This window comes from Desmodus rotundus, chromosome 10 (assembly GCF_022682495.2).
Source record: "Desmodus rotundus isolate HL8 chromosome 10, HLdesRot8A.1, whole genome shotgun sequence".
Classification (NCBI taxonomy): Eukaryota; Metazoa; Chordata; class Mammalia; order Chiroptera; family Phyllostomidae; genus Desmodus; species Desmodus rotundus.
Window position 1 is genome coordinate 34,916,129 of NC_071396.1, and position 14,448 is coordinate 34,930,576.

Consider the following 14,448-nt stretch of genomic DNA (forward strand, 5'->3'; position numbering starts at 1 on the left):
AGAGTAATTTCCAGTTTTTCTCGAATTAAAAAACTCTATGATGTCCATACATCTTTTATTTGGATCTGGTTACCTTCAAAGAAACTGCTATGAGTTACTGGGGCAAAGGGAGTGAACTTTTCATTTTTAATAACTTCACTTACATTACAGAAAATTAAAGTCTTCACATCGGATTCTATTCCATAGAAAGTCTAGGGTGGCTTCAACCCAGTTGGATTCAAACCATCTCAAATTCCATCCCCATGCGGTTTTCAAGGAAATTGTAAACACCTCGTAGAGCGGGTCCCCAAAGCTTTTTGGCACCAGGGACCGGCTTCGTGGAAGACAATGTTTCCACTCAAAGGGGAATGGTTTCGGGATGATTCAAACGCATTACATTCACGTTCACATCCTGCTGTGCCTGGGGTTCCTGATAGGCCCAGAGGCGTACTGGTCTGGGGCCTGGACGTTGGGGACCCCTGCCGCAGAGGTGTGCGTTCACACCTGAGCACTGTGGCCCAAACGCACATCTTCCCAGAAGGGAAACTTTCAGACACGGCCCTAGCACCGCCTCTTTAAATTTTAAAACGAAGTCTTAGGCCAATCAATGTTAAGATTTTCCCGGAACACAGAGCCCCGCCTACAGGCACGCTCCGCACCAATCAAGCGCAGGTGTTGTCACACGCCTTTCCAATCCGCGCGGAGGAAGGCAGCCGCTGACGTAAGTTACGTAAGGGAAGAGACCAATAAGAGCTGAACTTGTAAGCTGGCTCCGCCAATGGTAGCGTTTCCTGGAGAGCGCGCGAGTCTTTTGACCAGGATCCCGAGAAGAAGTGAATGGCTCTGGTTCCCTGAAGCAGAATTCCAGGGGACAGCCCCAGCCCTCCTGCGGGCGACATGGCCTGTTGTCACAACGTAATGCTGCTGCTGGATACCGCGGGCGGCGCCGCCGGCCAGAACTTGGCCCGGCGGGCCTCCCTGCGCCTCCTCATCTACCTCAGCTGCCGATTCGGCCTGGCCAGGGTCCGCTGGGCCTTCCGGTTCTTTGACTCTCTGGGGGCGCGGAGCCGGCCCTCCCGCGTTTCTGACTTCCGCGAGCTGGGGACCCGGTCCTGGGAGGACTTCGAGGAGGAGCTGGAGGCCCGGTTCGGGGACGGCGCCCCCGGCGCCCACCTGCCCGGCCTGGCGCCCAGGGCCGCCCACACGCACAGCGCCCTGATGGAGACGCTGCTGGACTACCAGTGGGACCGGCCCGAGATCACGTCGCCCACCAAGCCGGTGCTGCGCAGCAGCGGCAGGAGGCTGCTGGACGTGGAGAGCGAGGCCAGGGAGGCCGAGACCGCGCTCGGGGGCTTTGGGAACGCCGTCTTCCTGCTGGCCCCCTGTCCGCACTCCCAGAGGGAGCTGCTGCAGTTCGTGTCGGGCTGCGAGGCCCGGGCGCGGGGCCCGCCGCCCGCCGCTAGACAGCTGACGGAAAAGGTGCTGCCCAAGAGGGTCCAGGAAGGCATGATGGCCCGAAAAATCACCCTGTACTGGGTGGACACCGCCGAGAGGTCGCGGGTGAGTCAGAGGTAGCGCGCGGTGGTCCCTTGGGGATCCGGACTCGACCTTGCTGCCTACTGAGTGCAAGTGCTGGCGGCGCGAACGCGGCCCCTTGTTTCCGCCAAGAATTGTCAAGACCCAAACTGTTACATAAAGTGGAAGAAAGGGGCTCGGACCAAGTTACGGGGGCAAAAGTAGGGGCCCTTGGAGCCTGGGGGGCGGGGAGGGTGATGGTGGCGTGGTTAGCGAGGCGGGGAGCGGCCGAGTCCCGCCCTAGGGGATTCAGGGGAGGGTCGGTTGAATCTGCATCTCCTTTCCAGGTGTGCCCTTTCAGAGTCCTGGCCCCCACTGATTGGTCCGCACCGGGGTCATTAGTGCGTGCAGCTGGTCAGCGCGTCCGCCGAAATACCTGGGTGCCGAGCCGTGGGCCAGACTAGGAAAACGGGGACCTCCTTTCTCGCTTTTTTTTCGGATTAGTATTACAATAGGTTGACAGGATCTTTAAAAAAAAAATTTCTCTAACCTTTTATTTTTTTAGTTATATTTTATTGGTTATGCTGTTACAGGTGTTCTGATTTTTCCCTCTTTGCCCCCCCTCCACCTAGCTCCCCCGCCTCCCCCAGGCAGTCCCCCCCACCTTGTTCACGTCCACGGGTCAGGGGTACACGTTCCCTGGCTGCTCCCTGTCCTGTACTGCACTTTACGTCCCCGTGGCTGTTCTGTAAGCACCTGTTTGTGCTTCTTCATCCCCTCACCTGGCCACCCGTTCCCCTCGCCCCTCCCACCTGGCAACCATAAAAACGGCCTCTGTATCCATGATTCTGATCCTGTTCTTGTCTGCTGGCTTTGTTTTTTAGAGCCATTTTATTGTCCATAGTTTTGATCTTTTCCTTAAATAAGTTCCTTTGACATTTCATATAATGACGCGGTGATGACGAACTCCTTTAGTTTTTTCTTGTCTGGGAGGCTCTTTAGCTGCCCTTCCGTTCTAAAGGACAACTTTGCTGGGTAGAGCAATCTTGGCTGTAGGTGACAGGATTTTTTTAAAGATCCCCTCCAGTTCTGATACTCCAGCGTGGGACACGAGGGGTCTTTTCTGAGGCTTCTCACATCTGTGAGGCTGTTTCCCCCAGGAAAACACCTGTCAGGTAATTTTAAGCTTTTCTGGATTTTTTGTGTGTGTGTGATGATCTGACTTTTCTTGTTCAAAAGCCTCTAGCCAGCCACACTGTGGAGGCAATAGGGGGCCTTAAGCTCTGCCCTTGGGCAGCTCATCACCCAGGGAGGAGAGGGAAGGAGAGAAAATGCAGGGCTTGCCCCACCCGGCTCAGTCTGGAAAGTTGGACCTGGGGGAAGCGCAGCCGGGACTCAGACTCGCAGACCGTGGGGGTGGGGGTGTGGCTGGGGCTGTGGCCAAGCGCATAGAACTCTCACAAAGACACAGGGTACAGGGAGCACAGGAGACCCCGCACGGTTCTGACTTTGTGCTTCTGACGTATTCAGTACGTGTTCTCTCACGTATCTGCTGGGCGTGCTAGCGAGCCACACAGGTGTGGTCCCTGCTCTCGTGGAGCTTGTATCTGGGATAGTTATAAATCCCAAATTCGAAACCACCTAGGAAATGGCTGTCATTTACCCTATCATCTGATAAAAATGAAAAATTTAACCATACTGCAGATTCTGCTTGTGGGTTTGTTTGTTTGTTTATCCTCTGGCTGAAACAATTTCAACGAATTTTTTGTTTCTCTGCGGCAGAAAAGCCTAACCAGGATTGATAGCACCTGAACTTGCTTTCCCATTCTCCCCCACAGCGGTGAAGGCAGGCCTGGGCACGGCACATACTAACTGACTGATTAATCTCTTACAGCATTTTCCACACTGGTATGCACCCCTGAAACCAAGGTTTTACAATACATCATTTATCTTCATTGCATGTAATATTTTCTGTTGTGTTGTGATATTTTCTATTCTCTCTCTTTTTTTTATGCTGATTATGAACCACGCAATTGATCCATCAAAGGAACCATCTCGGACCATTAATGGGTCACAAACCTCTTTTATTTTTTTAAAAAAGATTTTATTTGCCCTGGCTGCTGTGGCTTGGTGGATTAAGTGCTGGCCTGCACACCAAAGGTTGCTGGTTCAATTCCCAGTCAGGGTACATGCCTGGGTTGCAGGCCAGGTCTGCTGCTTTCTCTCACATGTCAATGTTTCTCTCCTAATCTATCTCCCTGCTTTCCACTCTCTCTGAAAATAAATAAAATCTAAAGAGAAAAAAAGATTTTATTTATTTATTTTTAGAGAGATGGGAAGGGAGAGACAAAGAGAAGGAGAAAAACATCAGTGTGAGATAGAAACATGGATCAGTGGCCTCTTGTACAGGCCCCAACCAGGGACTGAACCCACAACCCAGGCATGTGCCCTGACTGGGGATGGAGCCAGTGACTTTCCAGTTTGCGCCCCATGCATTGAGCCACAGCGGTCAGGGCACAACCCTCACTTTAAAAGCACTACCCAAGGTAATCCTAGTCCTGGGTCCTCAGACTGGTCTTTCTTTCATTGTCTTGCTTTGACCTTGGCACTCTTAAGCCCCTTCTGAACTTGAATATAATGAAATGGAAAGTTTGACGATGACCTACAGTCGTGCGTACCTGTGGGGTAGGAGCCCACCTGACGACCGTTTTCTAGGGTAGATGCTCTCCTTCCTGTTCCCACAGTTCCTGACTGTTACCATGTTATACCGTGATGCCAAGTTAACTATTCCACATTATTGCTCCTTCACTCACCCTCTGCCCCGACTTTAGGATCCTGGAAGACGGAGAATATGCCTTGCTGGTTCATGGCACATAAAGGTTGCTCAATAAGAGTTTGTTGAATGTGAAGGAGTAGGCACGGCTTGGCTTTTCCAGAGAGAGCAGGGTTCGAGCTGCATGAAAGTCTATGCTATGATCACCCTCCAGCTGGTGAGCCAGGAAGGGGAAGGGACAGGAAACAGAGTCAGCGGAAACGTGGAAGCATGATAAAATGCGGGGTGTTCAGGAAACTGCAAATGATCCAATGTGCCCAGAGGGTTGGGATGAACGTGGGGAAGAGAATGTGTCTGGAAAGGGTCAGGGCTCGGTTGTGGAGCACTCAGTGGCTGTGTCGGAGTGACTGCACTGTGCAGGTGGTGGGAAGCCCTGGGAAGTTTTTGGAGAAGCGCATACTGCTGATACGTGAGCACTTCTTTGAGCCAACGTGCGGAGAGATGGGAGGCTGGACACGCACTTTATGGCCACAGGAGGGGTGGTGAGTGCTTTACTGCAGATAGAACGGAGAAGACCTGCCCGGGCCCCGCCCAGTGGTGTGGGGAGGGTGCGTGCGCCCGCCTCGCTGTGGGGATAGCTGCCCATTGTTGTGGGGGACAGGGTTATTTTATTAATGCATCATGGTTTTGTATTCCTTCCGACTCGTAACATTTTGTGATGTAGCCCCTAGTGATTTGCATCCCTTTTGCTTCTTGATGCGAAATAGAATTGAAATGGTATTTTTCCTAAATGAACACTTTTTTGAAGGCGTGTTAGGTAGTACTTCTATTCTCGGGCTGCACAGTAGGATGCTGGCCATTATCCGTGTTGGGTTCAACAAATACATTGGTTGTGTCCTTTGATCCTTTAGTGCAGAAATCAACTTTACTTTCTCCTGGTTTCCCTTAGCTTCATTTTGAATGTCTCGTTTAGAGTAACTTGAGGTCCTTTGTAATTTTATTGCAGTTGCGGGAGTCCCCAGACCATCTGGGGTACTGGGCGGTATGTGAACTGCTCCACGAGGTAGGCGGTGCTATCTTGCCTTCAGAAATGTGGAGCCAGCACAGCAGGAGAGCTGGGGAAACCCAGCTTGGTGGTGAAAAGCTGCTGTCAAGTGAACCGGGCCTCTCCTCGTGGATTTCAGCCCTGCCAACCGATTCTATGTTGAACTGCTTACTCTATAACTCTCCCAAGTACGAAGCCTCCTTTCCATGGATGGAAGGAACGTTATTTCTCCCTGTTGAAGGTGAGCAGATAATGATTTGGGGGGGGGGGGGGGGGGGAGTTGGTCTCAGTTACTGTATATCCATTTCTTCAAGGCAGGCCCATGCTTTCAACTTGTTTAGGATTTCAGGCAGCCTGGGCCCTCCATAAGGGCTTATAATTATGCCTAAGCAGAACCGGAGGCGCCGCAGGACGGCAGGGAGCTCTGTCACAGCACATCCGCCAGCCCATGTATAGAAGCAATAAGTGAATGATTTCAGAGTCTCTCAACTGTTTGCAAAGAAAGATAATATTGTTCAGGTGCCCAAGCAGATGGATGGTAAGATTCCCTTGCCTCATAGAAGAGACTGATGAATTTAGACCATGGGGAGACCATAATTGACAAGAAATTAGTCAAAAAAAAAAAAAAAAAGCAGAAGGTGGTGCTTGTGCGCAGGAAAAGCCAGCATGCCGGGACCCTCCTGCATGAGCTCATTCACCACACAGTGAAGCTCATTTTTGAATCACTGCATATTCACACGGAAATATAGCATCATACAGAAAGATGAACGTTAGACTGTGCAGTTGAAGGAAATTTTTGTTTAAGCGATTTCATCTTTAGAATGCCATCGCCTCATAAGATATGCTGTGCACTGTACTTTGTGGATTTAAGAAGCGATGTCTTCTTTTTTGTAAGTAGCGAGTACTGCTTGAATATTTACTTCTAAGTCATAATTACTGAGACGTTGTGACATCAGGCCTTACCCTTACAATGCTATTCATGTACAGCTTTTCCCATCAAGCTCCGTGACCTTGCAACAGGGTGCGGGTTGAGTGTTAACTAAGTAGCAATAATAGTACCTCAACTGACAATCTAACTTTTTTCTTCTTACTGTTAAATCTGTGACTAGCAACTATTTATTACATTATAATATTGTTGATTACATTAGGTCTTTATTTCTCATAGGCAAAGAGATTCAGGAGGCATGGGCAGTTGTCCTGGAGCCCGTGGCCATGCATCAGAGATGCTTTCAGAAACCAGTCCGGATTTTTCTAAAAGGCACGGCGGTCCAGTGGTCTCTGCCGATGTGCGGCACCATGGGCTCTGACAGCTGGACGCTCCGGAGTCCGGAGGAGGGTCCATCAACTCAAAGGGCGTTATTTCAGCAGCTGGTGAACAGGCTGACTGCTGAAGAGTTACATCTGGTAGGTCTCGTCCACATACGTGCTCGGTCATTCTTGCCTAGGATCACACTGTAAAGGGAAATGCGTGTGTGTTTATGGAATGCCAAGGGTCACCCCACATAACGTAGCCTCAGTGGAACAGATGTGGTTTTGTGGTTAAATGGTATTGTCCACAGCGCAGCGCCACAACGGTGCTCATCAGTGAAGAAACAGTGTGTGGATCCGTGAAGTTACATTATACTCACATAAGGAAAACGGCTGTGGGCCAAACGCTGAGATGGTGTTAGGGGGGTGAAGTGGTGGGGCAGTAGCTCCCCGCCTCATTATCTGTGTTTGCACTTCCCACCGTCACACGCAGTCTGAAATATTAGATGGAAAATTCCAGAAACAAGTTTTACATTGCAAGCTGTTCTGGGTCGTGTGATGAGCTCCCGCGCCGTCCTGCTGGGACCTGGGCCGTCCCTTTGTCCAGCGTCTGTACGCTGCTTGCACCCCTCGCCCGTTAGGTAGTAGATGTCTCGGTGTCACAGCGCTTGTGTCCAGGTGGCCCTTGCTTTATTTAATCGTGGCCCCAGAGCGCAGGGCGAGTGGGCTGACAATGTAGAGAGGCCGCAGCGAGGCCGCAAGTGCTCCCTTTGAGCGGACAGGTGCAGGCAGTACAGGAGGATGTGTGACAGCCACCAACCATGTTCACCTAACTTCTGTTACAGTATATTGTCACAGTTGTACTGTTTTATTGTTGCTCGTTGTTATCTCTTATTGTGACTATGAAGTAAACTGTATCGTGGATATACAGGAAAGAACAGCGTGTGTGTAGCGTGCGGTACTGCGCGGTTTCAGGCACCCACGGGAGGGCTTGGGACACGTCTCCCGTGGCCGAGTGGGGAACATGATATGTATCCATCACTTTTATGTAAAAAAATAATTTCATTTTTTAAAAGCCCTACATTGTGAACTTAGATATAATAGTGTCCAATAGTTACACAAACTTAGAAATAGCTTCTAAAAAGGAATGCCTGCCCACGTTTGATTTAAAGGTGATGGTTATTTTTATTTAATCTTTATTGTATTTTTCCATTACCATTTAGTCCCCTTCCACCCCCGTCCCCCAGCAATCACCACATGTCAATGAGTCCTTTTTCCTTTTTGCTTAAAGGTGATGGTTATTTTTAAATTACCAACAAATTCCTTGCCTTATTTTGTCTTCTGCCTCTGTAACCCCAGAAGGCTTCTCTCTCCTGGACCCCAGTGTGAGACGTCCTAGAGACAAGCTGGGCAGTCACGGAGCAGAGGTTCTAAGGGCTCTCGGCCCTGACAGACGGAAGAGCCCTGGGAGGGCCGTCAGGCGGTGCGGTCAGGGTTGGGTCTCGCCTCTCTGCCCGCTGTGTGAGCTGGCTAAGCCCTCGGCAGTCGTGCAGCCTCGTGGTTAAGCAGGGGTTTGGGATTCAGACACACTTGGCTTCTGCCCCTCACTAACTGGGCGACCTTGAACAGGTTGCTTATCCCTCCTCTTCAGCCCTCCTTGGTCAAATGGGGCCGGAATCCCGTTTGCTCCGAGTGGCCGGGAGGAGCCAGTGAGTTGTAATATGCATGGAACACACGCTCAGTAAATACTGCCGCGGGCCCTCAGCTTTTCTTTGTACGTTGAGGAATTAGGATTATATGACCTGTAAGTTCCGTTCCAGCACTAACATCCTCAAGCCCGTCTCTACCTTAGTTGTTTATGTTAATAGTCGTTGGGGGAAGTTACTATTTCTTTTACTAAGGACATTCTTTATGCATATGTCAACAACATTCTGAACTAACTACAACTTCCTGTGCAGGTTGCCACTGTGGACCCCGGGGACGGTGGGCCGCCCATCACCGGAGTTATGTCCCCGCTGTCTGCCAGTGCTACAGTTCTCACCGTGGTCCGCACGGAGGAGGCCAGATTTCAAAGCCCTGCTCTCCAGGCAGTGGTGACAGAGAGCCCCCAGGGTGCAGCGCCCCTTTTCCCCGATGTTGTGGATGTTGTGTTGAGTCAGACTCACAACTTGCCGGAAGGTCCTGCTGCCTCCGGTTAGTTCTGAACCAACGACTAACACCCCAGGGTGGTGGTTTGCAGCCATTTCCTCTATTCGCTTGGGAGAGCCCCAGTATCTGTTACAACACAGGTGAAAGCAAACGGTAGTACTTCAGGCCCTGTAAGTCATCCCTGTGTATAGACTTCCCGAAGCCCTTTGAGAAGACCACAGACTCTGTGAGACCGGGGGAAACCGAAGGCGTGGTAGGAACCTGGTTTCAGTGTGTTTAATAAAGATTGCGCCTACAACTGTTGGGATTCCATCTGCCTGCCAGTGCGTGGTATTGTTATTTATGCTAGGTAGATAAAAATAAAATTATTTTGATATTCTGTCTATTGAACAAATTTAGGGAGTGCCTGCTACATGTCAGGCACGGTTCTAGGTTTTGGGAATGCGTCAGTGAACAAAACAGACAAAGGTCTCTGCTGTCATGGGGTTTACCGTTAGCCGGGGGGATGAGACAGTGAACTGTGTAAGGGGGTCACACGGTACACTTGAAAGTGATACGTGCTATCTAATGAGCAGGAAAAGGGGGCTGGAGCACGTTAAAGGGGAGTCGGAGGGGTACAATTTTGTTTTATGAAGATTTTTAGTTTTAGATGGGAAGGGAGGGAGAAAGAGGGACAGAAACATGAGGCCTCTTGCCCACCCCCTATAGTGACCCAGGGTGCAACCCAGAAATGTGCCGTTACTAGGAGTCGAACCAGTAACCCTTTGGTTTACAGGCCGGCACTCAATCCACTGAGCCACATCAGCCAGGGCTAGAAGGGAAGAGTTTTAAGCAGGCCTTGTTGAAAAGACAGTATTTGAGCCCAGGCTTCTTGGAAGCGGCAGGGAGAGAGCGTTCCTGTTAGAGGCGGTGCGCCAGGTGTGCGTCTGTACATCAACTCAGTAGCTGAAGGAATGTAGTTAATTCCCCTTCATATGTCCTCGGGGAGAAGGGGGGTGGGTCCCCAGCAGGAGCCAGTGCGGGGATCTCCACTTTGGTTCTCACGCCTCTTTTCCTCTCCTCTCTGTTCTGCTCCCTGCAGCACCTCCCAGCCCGGAGTGGGTCCAGCAGGAGCTCAGCCGCACCTCGCCCTGGACCCCTGCTGTGTCCGAGAGCTGGTTTCCCTGCTCCAACCTGAGCGGCACCAGTTCCAGCTTGATGGAGTCATTTTGGTAAAACATTTTCTGCCTCTCTGGGTGTTGATAACTGAGATCAGAGCTGGGTTGGAGGGGGGTGCGATTGCTTTAACAGACCACATTTTATGAGTACAGTTCAATACTATGAAAAATGAATTACATGACTGTGTGGTGCCAGGTGGGTCCTAGACTTATGACTCCATAAACTACACAAATGTTAAACCACCATGCTGCACCGCTGAAGCTAACGTAAAAGAGTACTGACTGTCAACTGTAATTAAAAAAAAAAATCTGAAAAAGCAAATTTAAAACCAGTAGGATCATGTCAAAAACCACTTCTACTGAAATGAAATGATTTTCAAAGTTAAACAAGTACATTAAAAAAACTGCAAACGGAGGGTGTTGTTTAGTGGGTATACATTCCGGTTTTACAAGACAAGGGGAGTTCTGGAGAGGACCAGCACCGGGTGGGCAATGGCAGCGCAACATTGTAAATGTACGTAATACCAGTGCCTTACCTCTGTGCGTTGCACCACATGACAAAACTTGGACACAATTACAAAAATAAAATGTTCTCCCGCGTTATGGTTATGAGAAAATATTTAGTATTCCATCTCTAAAAATGGGAAATAGCAAACTTGTATAATGCAACTAAATTTATACTTGAAAGAAAATTTATAGACCTAAACTGTCTTTTAAAGAAGGAAAATTAAAAATGAATTAGCTAAATGTCCAACACAGAAAATGATACAAGATGGTAAACCCCAGCGATAAAGAAGGAAGGCAGTATTAGAGATCAGAATAACAGTGAATCAAACAGAAAACAATAGAAACCAAGAGAAACAAAAGAGGGTTCTTCGAGAAACCAAACAGAGCTATCTGCAGCAGGATGGAGCAATTGCAAGATAGAGCAATCAAACATGAACAGTATTAGTGATGTAAAAGACAGCAGAAATTCAAAATACTGAGGTAGTGAAAGTTTATTTTTCCGCACAGATACCCAGTTGGCAGCTCCTTTGTTTAAAGACATTCCCTCTCTCTTTGGGTTGCTGTGGCACCTTTGTGGGATCAGGCGACCGCCACCGCAGGCCTGACTCTGGGCCCAGCCTGGCCCAGAGCTTCCCTTAACATCCCTTTGTCTCGAGTCCTGACATTAGGTAGTGTAAGTCCGCGCAGCTTTGCCACCCCACCCTGAACTGGTCTGGCTATCCTAGAGTTTTTGCATTTCGATGTAAGTTTTAGATTCAACCTGTTAATTTCCGCCAAGCAGCCTGCTAGGATTTTTGATGGAGTGCGTGGAGTCTGTAGGTCACTTTGGGAAAAACTGACATCTTAATAATGAAGAGTCCTCTAATTCTGGACATGGCACAGCTCAGAGGGGCTCAGAATAAACAGGGGCTCTCTCCCCATAAGATGAAAGTTTACCCCAAGCTCTAGTGCGGACGTACGGCTGGGTGGCATGGGTGTAAGGGCCCAGGAAGGGCAGCGGTCCCATGATTAGAAGCGTCTCCTAGGACATGGAGATCTGATTAATAAAAGTCAATACTGTGTGTAACGATGAATGGTTCTATGAACAGGTAGCTTCTGCCTCTGAGTGTGTTCAAATCCTAAATGAGAAACGGGACCTTTTCCCTCCTGAGAAAATGCATTTTTGAAGGCATCTTGTGGGGACACCTTTTGATTAGCTTATCAACAGTTACTGTCATTTTGTCTGGAAGGCATCTAGGGAAATCAGAGTTTCAGCTTTATACTAGACACCTCATGTTCACAGCTTACTGCAGGCTGCGTCATCTGATGAGGAGAAACCCTCCCAGTCGGAAGGGGAACTAACACGGCGCCTGGCCGAGCTCTACCTGAGAAAGACTCGCGAGGAATCCGCGGCGGCTGGCCAGGAGGACAGCAGAAAGAAACGTACGCACGTGCACAGGGGTTTCTGAGCAGTCTGTCATGAGACCGTATGTTTAAAAGGTTGACATTCCCTAAAGTGAGGTTGAAATGGCAACTGAATAAACAACAACAAGTTCCTCTATTTCAAATTTGAAAAGAGCGATTTAAAAATCAGCCACAATCCTACCTTCTTAATGAATAAATCATTTTTATTTTTATTTATTTAATTACTTAAAGACTTTATTTACTTTTAGAGAGAGGGGAAGGGAGGAAGAAAGAGACGGAGGGACACATTAGTGTGTGAGAGAAACATCTGTTGGTTGCCTCTCCCTAACCAGGGACCTGGCCTACAACCCAGGCATGTGTCCTGAGTGGGAATCGAACCGGCGACCTTTTGCTTTGTGGGATGATGCCCAACCCACTGAGCCACACCGGTCAGGATAAACAATATTCATCTTTAGTTATAACAGAAGTTTAAGTACAACTTTGTGTGCCACTTACCGAATTATTTCTTCATCTGCTACCTTGGCTTTTCAGTTACTGTTCCACCTCATTGCTTAACAAAACTGACAAAATTCTATGTTGTTGAATATCCGGATTGCCATTTTTCTCGTTACAAATAATACTGGCGTGTGTACCACGATATGATTTGTTCTTTAGCATAAGCCTCCAGGAACAGTTACTGCATCATGAAGTGGGAAAAGCAGCTCTTGGTACAGAATTGAAGTAGTGTTTTGGGGGGCAGTTTTTTTTTTTCTGGTAACTGAAGTAGTGCTTGGTTCTGCGGGGGTAGAAATCATTTTCCATTTCTTCCCACGATGTGTTGGCAGGGGGCGGCCCTTGTACTCCGGTGAGGCAGAAGATGAACGCCATGTGCCGCTCCCTAAAGATGCTGAACGTGGCGAGGCTCAATGTCAAGGCTCAGAAGTTGCATCCGGATGCCAGCCCAGAAGCCGCCGGGGAGAAGGGGGTCCAAAAGCCAGCCGGCGGGAGAGCAGTGGGTAGACTGGAAAGCAGAGGAAGAACACGGAGCTCCAAACCCAAAGGTATCGCTCACTGCCAGAGCGCTCAGCATCTGGGTCCCTGTGTGCTCTTTCCTACCCTCCTGTTCTTAGACGTTTCCGTCAGTTCCTCAGTTAACAAACACTTACCGAGTGTCTATTCCACGCCCACACCGGTGCTATGGGGACATAACAATAAGACAATGTCCTCTCCTAAGATTTATGACCCAGCTACAAGAGCAGTAATGAGCCGGTATATATTGAGGTATATTATGTATGTGTATATATATGTACACACATATATGTACACGTGTATACAATATAATGAACTGATAAAGCTAATACAGAAAAGCTAAGATCCACCACAGAAAATGCTCATTTGGTTAGTAAAGACGTAACAGGAGTTGAGAAAGGGAAGGTCAGTCTTGGCTGGAACAGGCTGAGGAGGCTTCCAAGGAGCCAGTGGAGTGCAGGTTAGATCTTGAAGCAGGAGCACAGCGGAGGTGGCGGCGGGAAGGGGCATAGCCCAGGCAGAGACACGGAGGAGGGCTGTGGCCGGCAGCAGGGCGAGTGGTTAAAGCGGTTCCGTGGTTCTGCGTAAGGGGAGGGAAATGGCCATGGGGAGCGGTGCGAGGTCCGGGAGGCCTTTCAGCGTGTGGTGTGGTGTGACGTGGGCTGGCGTGGCACACCAGCTTTTTTCTTCTCTCTCAAGACTGCTGTAGCTCTTTGGGGTCTTTGGGGGTCCCATATAAATTTTAGGAATGTTTGTTCTAGTTTTGTGGAAAATGCCGTTGGTATTTTGCTAGGGATTGTCGACTGCATTGGTCAGTACGGACATTTTAACAATGTTATTCTTTCAGTCCCTGGGCAAAGTATATGCTTCCATTTATTGGGATCTTCTTCAGTTTCTTTCTTCGCTGTCTTATAATTTTCCGAGTGCAGGTCTTTTACCTCTTTGGTTAAATTTATTCCTAGGTATTTTATTCTTCACGATGCAACTGTAAGAGAATTTGTTTTCTTAATTCCTACTTCTGATAGCATCATTGGTGTATAAAAGTGCAACCAATTTCTGAATATTTTGTATCCTGCTACTTCACCGAATTTATCAGCTCTAATAGTTTTTTGGTGGACTCTTTAGGGTTTTCTTTACATAGTATTAGGTCATCTGCAAGTAGCGAGAGTTTTAATTCTACCTTTCCAATTTGGATGTGTTTTATTTCTTGCCTGAATGCTGTGGCTAGTTAGAACTGTGTTGAACAGAGGTGGTGAAGGTGGACATCTGTATCTTGTTCCTGACCTTAAAGAAACAGCATTCAGCTTTGCACAGTTGGTTTGATGTTAGCTGTAGGCGCAGAAGGACTTCATTATGTTGATATGTTCCCTCTGTTATCACTTTGTTGAAAGGTTTTTTTTTTCTTCCATAAATGGAAGCTGCATTTTGTCAAATGCTTTTTACCAACCTTGCATCCCACGAATAAATTCCACTTGATCATGGCGTGTGACCCATTTAATGTATTGTGGAATTGGACTTGCTAGTATTTTGTTGAAGATTTTTGCATCTGTTTTCATCAGGAATATTGACCTATAATTTTCTTTTTTTTTTATAGTGCCTTTGTCTAGTTTTGGTTTGCATGCCAGCGCTCAATCCACTGAGCCACACCTGCCAGGGCAGCCCTT

General features: G+C 48.6%; 1 protein-coding gene across 1 annotated transcript in view; it reads left to right on the forward strand.

Annotated features, from left to right (window-relative positions):
* Positions 1 to 800: 800 nt before the first annotated feature.
* The window catches only part of TICRR (TOPBP1 interacting checkpoint and replication regulator), a 28,204-nt gene continuing 14,556 nt past the window's right edge, over positions 801 to 14,448 (forward strand). Inside the window, exons 1-7 of the mRNA XM_045196618.2 lie at positions 801 to 1,539; positions 5,274 to 5,553; positions 6,478 to 6,716; positions 8,519 to 8,753; positions 9,790 to 9,919; positions 11,655 to 11,794; positions 12,601 to 12,816. Coding sequence (XP_045052553.2) covers positions 877 to 1,539; positions 5,274 to 5,553; positions 6,478 to 6,716; positions 8,519 to 8,753; positions 9,790 to 9,919; positions 11,655 to 11,794; positions 12,601 to 12,816 — 1,903 coding nt within the window. The 5' untranslated portion in view covers positions 801 to 876. The remainder of the gene's footprint in view (positions 1,540 to 5,273; positions 5,554 to 6,477; positions 6,717 to 8,518; positions 8,754 to 9,789; positions 9,920 to 11,654; positions 11,795 to 12,600; positions 12,817 to 14,448) is intronic.